This window comes from Phalacrocorax carbo, chromosome 4, assembly GCF_963921805.1.
Source record: "Phalacrocorax carbo chromosome 4, bPhaCar2.1, whole genome shotgun sequence".
Lineage (NCBI taxonomy): Eukaryota > Metazoa > Chordata > Aves > Suliformes > Phalacrocoracidae > Phalacrocorax > Phalacrocorax carbo.
Genome location: NC_087516.1, coordinates 43,165,606 through 43,172,500, shown reverse-complemented (window position 1 = coordinate 43,172,500; position 6,895 = coordinate 43,165,606). Strand labels below are relative to the sequence as shown.

The window sequence follows — 6,895 nt, the reverse complement described above, 5'->3', positions numbered from 1 at the left end:
GACAAAGGATGTCTTCATAGTTCTGAAGGAAGACGCATGAGAAAAATGACTCCTAAGTGCTCTCATTTCCACCTAGACAATTTGCAGCCCTGGCCCATTCTAATAGAAAGTAAGGTTTACAGTAAGTATTTCACATATCCTTGGGTTCTGCTCTTCTCTCAGTTTTGTGTCCAGCTTATGAGAACCAGGATATAACAGGGGTTTTTTTATTGACAAGGATTTTTTTTTGTTAAGGAATTGTATTTATGTCTTCCAGGATGCAAGACAGAAGCTGTGGCCAAGCATTGCCTCTTTCTTTAATGCGGAAGGAGGCTTACTGTGCTGAGAAAGGCACCGATAAGGGATATCCTGAAAATATGTCAGAAGCTTCATCCTACCATGACTTTTTCTATGATTCTCTATCAGACATACAGAATGGGGAATTTTCAAATGAACTTTCTGCCTTCCTTACCCAGGAGGAGATATATAAGAGCCTTGACATAGCTCAGGAAGCCATTGCTAATTCCATGAAAGAGCATCAGAATGCAGCACCAGACTTTACTCATTATTTCAATACCTCTCTTCCTAGCACTTCAGAAAATCCTTCTTTCAGGGATACCAAAGTGCACGAGAAAGATGCTTTACAGAGGCGTCAAGCAAACAGTCTGGCTTCACCTGCTGAAAGTCACATGCTCCCAGGGAATCAGAAAGCACAATTCACTGCACCTCAAACATCAGGTAGTTTTGTCACAGTTCCCAGGAGGCAAGCAAGCACCTCACCTTTTCTAGCTGCTAGTCCCAGCTTCATTAGAAGCCTGAAACATTTGGAGAAAGATGGTCCAGGTGTAACTAAGACAAGCCCAAAGTCCGAATCAGCATCCCAGGGAGAAGTTCCTTTCAGGAACAAGTTGTGTGACAAAGCTGCCACATTCATAGAGGAACTGTCATCTATATTTAGACAGGCAGCAAAGACAAGAGGCCGAAGCCCTGATGGGGACTCTTCTTCTCCGGACAGTGGATACCTGTCTCCTAAAAAGAAACAGCCAGCTGTAAGTACCTCAGTGAACCAGGAGTTTGACAAGCCACGTCAAGAGACTGAGACCGAGACAAAATTACCTGGGGTTCATCTGAATGGAGAGCACTTTTCTGAAAGGGAGACCACCACTCAGAGCGAAATGGTCCTTTGCCACCCCTTCATCAACATGGAAGAGAATCAGTCTTCACCACCTCAATTCACTCAGAAGCTCCGGAGCCAGGAAGTTGCTGAAGGAAACAAAGTATTGCTGGAATGCAGAGTTGCTGGCAACCCAGTCCCTCATGTCAGGTAAGTGCATGGCTTTTAACTGAGTCACTGGATTGTGGAAGATACCTAAGGACAGATGTAACAGTGGACCTTCTCAGAGGTAGTCACATAAGAATGGTGGATCATGCAGTGGTTAGTAAGCACATGGAATAACAGATTCTGACCTCTTTAGTCCTCTTAGAGTGTTTTAAGACATTAATATGGTCCCCATTTCAAAATTTCTTTTGATACTTTGTAGTGAAATTTATGTGCATTTGCTTTTGTTTGACGATAAAACATAAAAGCAACTGCAGTGTAAGTTTATTTGGTTTAGGCTTTTTATTAACATGTGTTTATAACAGTTATAAAAGCTACATTTGCAGTATCAGTGAGGGCTGAATAACTCATAATGCTGTCTTTCTTTCCTTCTAAAACTAATAGAGATCAAGGTCAACCAGCACTGCACAGACTGTGCTTGCCACTTCACAGGTCTGAGCCTTAATACTAATATGATTGCTTAACTCGCGGAGAGGTAGATTATACCTCTAGTTTAATAGTTACTCACAATCTATTTTGGTTTCAAGTCAACTGAGCATATTTGATATTCTGAAAGGAAAATTTTGTCCAAAAAGTCCTGTTTGGACAGGACAGAATTTGTAGTTCCTCACTGAGGACTTTCTGTAAGGTTCTTTAGTTACATCTGAAGACTACATAACTCTTTTAAAGTTATCAACATTTCCTTATAGGAACTTAGCAGTCAATTTCCTCTAATACCTGTGCTTTAAATTTCTTCATATTTTTTGCTGTGAAGTCTTTCAACACTTTGAAATTACTAATATTTTTGCATTAAGTTACCCCTGATTGCTTGCAGATAGTCACATGTATGGGCCTTGTGGCTATGCAAGCTTAGGAATTACTGTCCATCACCAAACAGTGTCTTCATGCATACCATAACTGAAGTTCCCTTTGAAATCAGTCTTTAACGTATTTTTAAAATCTATACCTTTTGGTACAGGTTTGCAGAGGGAATAAGCAGACCTGTCAGTTTGAAGATTTTAGATCTATGTCAACAAGGTTAAAAAAAGTACAGCTTTGAAAAGTCATGCGATGGCTCTATGTGCTTGTATATGCTTTCTTTCCAAGGTGAAAACTTACTTTGTAGAAAATAACTTCAGAGTCTTGTTTGTGGCTGTTGAAGACAACAGCATTGCCTTTATCCTTCTCTGAGACTTCAGTGAAAATATATCCCAGACAAGCTGAATATTGCGACACTGAAATTTTTACAGGGTCAAAAGATAATTTCCAGCGACATCAAGTATGTTCAGTTGTTTCTGCATACAAAGTGGAAGAAGTTGTACCTCAACACATTGAATACATTGATTATGTACTCAAGCTTAGATTGTCCTGCAAACCAAAGCCAACTGATCTTCTAAACCAAGACAAGCTGTGGATCCAGGCATGCTAAACAAAGGAATTACATCATGAGCCTTGCCAACAAGTCAGGAAGCTTACCCTCAAAATGTAATCATAATGCCTAAATCGTAATGCCAATCAAGCAATATGACAGCCATGTCATGTCATTAATAAACTGTTTGGTATTTTATTTTTTTAAAACATCTGCTGGGGAAAAAAGGACAAGAATCATAGTTATGGGTGCAAAAGCATTCCAGTTGTTGGTTCTCTTTCAGACTTCCATGAAGCAGAAAAGAGGAATTGTAGAAGTCACACAATTATGACAGCCAGGGAATCCTTCTCTTGTGTCTCCTCATAGATTCTTCCTTCCTCCTCATTCTAAGATATTGCAGCCTGCCAGTGGTACTGATGCAGACACTAGAGCAACACAAGCTGTTAACTTCTAATAATTCTTTTGTTGTTGTTGTTGGGTCAGGTAATATGACAGCTAACATGCTATTACTGATACTTTTGAGTTGTAAAATAAAGTCGTAGCAACAGACAGAAGGACTACCCTTAAGGGAAAAAAAGTTACCATTCATTAATACTAAAGGCCTTTTCACCTGATTTTACCCATTTGTAGGTTAGATATTTAACCTGACCACGTCACTCTAGTCTCCATCTACAGTCACTAGAGAAGCACGCCTACCAAGAGTCACCTGTTTGGTACATTGACAAGAACTTAAGGCAAATACATCAGACTAAACACTTCATTATTAGCTTGCTATAATAGGTAAGGTGAATCCCGCCCATCTCTCTGCCAATGGATGGCACAGGGAGGAAGAGTTGCCCTGCCAACTCATATCCACAGGTAATGCAACTAGAAGAAAAAAACTAAACTGTCTTTCTTACAGGTGAGAATTTACCATGATACCTATTGCCTCAAAGGAACTAAGTTTTCCTAGTATTTCAATTTTGAAAACATCCATACTTCCATAAGTTGAACAGCAAACTTTCTTACAAAGTTTTTTGTTAAGAAAGCAAGAGATGCAAAGGCTTTTTTTTATAGGGTACTACTTATCAAGTAATTAATAACACTATTAAGGTACTGAGAGTGAGCCTGTAGACAATACTGTTTTACTAGAATAAAACACTGTTTCTGTTGGCTTGAATGGTTTTACCACCATCAGTCTGTTATGCTTTAACACATATTTCAGTCCTACTGTGTTACAAAACCTATTTTGTGGGGTGAAAATGATCTTAATGTAGGCAGCTCATAAGCATGGTGGACCTCTAAAAACAGAATTACTAAATATCCACTACATGGGTCCTAAGGTCAACAGGCATTTACTTTCATAACACAGAAAAAAATACCTCACTGGTGCCACAGACTCACAGACTCTGTTTCCTGCCATTTGTACAACTACAGTTCTCTTCAGAAATGATTAGAAGTTGTTGATTTGTTTTATGAAATACAGCATAGACAGTTTAGGTGAGTTTAACAGCAGGAATGAGGTTGCCGTGTTTTAATAGCAAAGATGCACTATTGTAATGCTTCAGTATCTTGTTGCTCTTATTTTATCTGGCAGAACATATGTCTTTACTTCTGTGATATGACTCCAGAACTGCACGTAAATATCAACTGAACTAGGAAGTTGTGTACAAGCTATGGAGCTTTTTGCTTAGGTCTTTTACATCACTGTTGTATTCGTCTCAGAGGCTGCTAGTATCAAAATGTGTACAAGAAGTCTAGAGAAAAGCTTTATGTTCTTTAAATTTTAACTGTGCTTTTCTGAATCTTTATTCTTGCAGAATCATTAAATGAGAAGGCAAATCTTAATCACACTGCTGACATAATATTATTTTAAAAATCAAGTATACTTTTAAGTAACCTCATCAGTATCAATTAATTTGTACCTTTTGGTTTATTTCCCTTTTTGAAACCCATAGTTGTGCTATGTTAATAGTCAGCAGATACAACCATTGCTGAATCGCAGCAAATTTGCTTCATTCCAACTTCTCAGTCTTTTGCAAAGCTCCTTGGCAGTCAATTTAGTACACTTGCATGGTCCATCCTCGAATAGGTCTTATTTAATAATTATTAATAATTCTCCACCTGGCAACAGCACACAAATTTATGAATATACTTAAAGAAAACATACTACTTACTAACAAATAACTACTTTTCCGAAGTTCCCACTAAAAATACATTTCCCCGTTAGTCTCCATTTCATTGTGGATCTTCAAGAGAGGAAAAATATGTCAGCTTTACCTCAAAATTATTCGTTTTGAAAGCCAATGCAATTTTGCACCGGGAGCTTTCTGCAATGACTCTGACTTGGCTGAAGAGGTCACTCGCACACAGCACCGGCTGGGTTCTTGCAGGCTGGATGATTTCTGAGTGCCGAGGAGCATAGGGAGGAAGCATAGAGCCCCTTAGCTATCGGGTGCTGTTGGGGAGCCCATAGAACAAAGCCAGGATTCATTCAGTGGTTAAGAGACTGTGCTAACCGTGCAAAGTCTCAGCAAATACTTGTGTGCTGTTTAGGTGAGACTCCAAAGTCCTATCTCTGGATCTTGGGGAAAGGAAGGGGTTCTTTCCTGTAGAAGATAAAAAAGCATGCAGAAGAAATTTGTAGTGGGTTCTAGACTATAGCAACATTACTAGGAACTCCTAAATAGTTACATAATATCACCTATGTACATCACTTCCTCTTTCTGGAGCTGAAAGGGGGCATGGTATATCCTGAATATCCAGTAAGTAGCTAATATGCGGCAGTGGAAAAAGACAAGCCTATTTAAAACCACTGATGTATTGCAGAGCAAGTAAAGAATGCTTGCTGTTTGTGGCACTTTCGGGAACTTTTCTGTAAATTAGATTTTTATATATGGTTAGAAAAAAACCCAAATAGTAGTGATACAATATTAGTTGACCATTCTCTTCCATTTTGGTAATCTAGTTTTCAAAAGCACTATCCAAATTGGAGCAAGAACCCTGCCACACTTCTTATAAGGCTAAGGATATAAGGTTGCAGAATCTTATTACAAGCAAAGAAACCATCAAATGTAGTGTAAGGACGAGGTTTATGTTTGGAGGTTATGTGACTAAGAAGGCCTCTTAAATTTTAAGTTCCTTGGATGTTCATAGCTGTATCATATAGAAAATAAAAATTGTAAGTATTATGGTTTGAGTAACAAAACTTCACTAAAGTAGCTTTGTTCTACAGGAGTAAAACAAGTAAACTTTGACAGGAGGACTTATAACTAGAAACTCAGGGTTCAATCCCAGGAGAAAACAAGTCAGTAGATTTCAAGAACCACTACATTTCTTCAAAATTCAATGCCTAACTCACTAGTTCTGCTATCAGAAAATTAGATATCTAACAATGAAGATTTTGTCTCTGGTTAGAACAATTTTAACATTGCAGAACAACCCAGATTTCAACCTAAGACCTAGCAAAGTATTGGGTAGTTTGAGAAATTCTACGATATGTCTTCTAAAGAAGGACTAAAGCATATAAAATATAAGTTGAAACACAAATTTTCTATATTACTCTCAAAACCTTTGTCTCAGCCAGTAGCTCTCCTTCAAAGTGTATGAGCCTATTATACTGTAAAAATCAAATATTTTATTGAAGTTTAACGTGATTCTCACATTACTTCCTATACATGTGCTTTAAAATGAAGCTCAGTTTTTGAGAAGAGGATAGAAATAGGCAACAATTCTGCTGCAGAAACTGAAGTGCTACTTTGTTCTAGAGATAGTATTGACTATACAAATAATTTATTTCTGAATTTTTGCAATTTTTATTATTGAGACTTGTCATTTAAATTTGTCAAAATTCATTACTAATACTGTAATTATAGCAAAGTGCCTCTAATTTTTCTTTTGTCTTTTTTTTTAAACACATCCATCTCCTCATGTGTTTCTTTAGATGCTCTAGCAGCCTTACAGCCTTATAAGAGACCTGCTTACTTTAGGAGGTCTCTAATACATTTTATTCAGGTATTGATAGTTTTAGGATGAAGTTACATTTTTCATTTTAACTCAGATATATTAATATACAAAGTATTTTAACAATGTTTAAGCACAGCAATTCTGTCATGTTTCACTTTTTCCTTTGGTCTGTAGTCTACTGGATTTTCTGTTTATTGTGTGTATTCGTGGCGGTTTTACTTTAGTTTACTACTATATTGGGTTTGCATGGCAAGGTTTTGGTAGCAGGGGGGCTACAGGGGTGG

At 37.7% G+C, this 6,895-nt stretch overlaps 1 protein-coding gene across 2 annotated transcripts in view; it reads left to right on the top strand.

Annotated features, from left to right (window-relative positions):
* Positions 1–256: 256 nt before the first annotated feature.
* The window catches only part of PALLD (palladin, cytoskeletal associated protein), a 205,843-nt gene continuing 199,204 nt past the window's right edge, over positions 257–6,895 (top strand). For both annotated transcript variants that reach the window (XM_064449749.1, XM_064449747.1), the window contains exon 1: positions 257–1,303. In XM_064449749.1, the coding sequence (XP_064305819.1) occupies positions 258–1,303 (1,046 nt within the window). In that variant the 5' untranslated portion in view covers position 257. The remainder of the gene's footprint in view (positions 1,304–6,895) is intronic.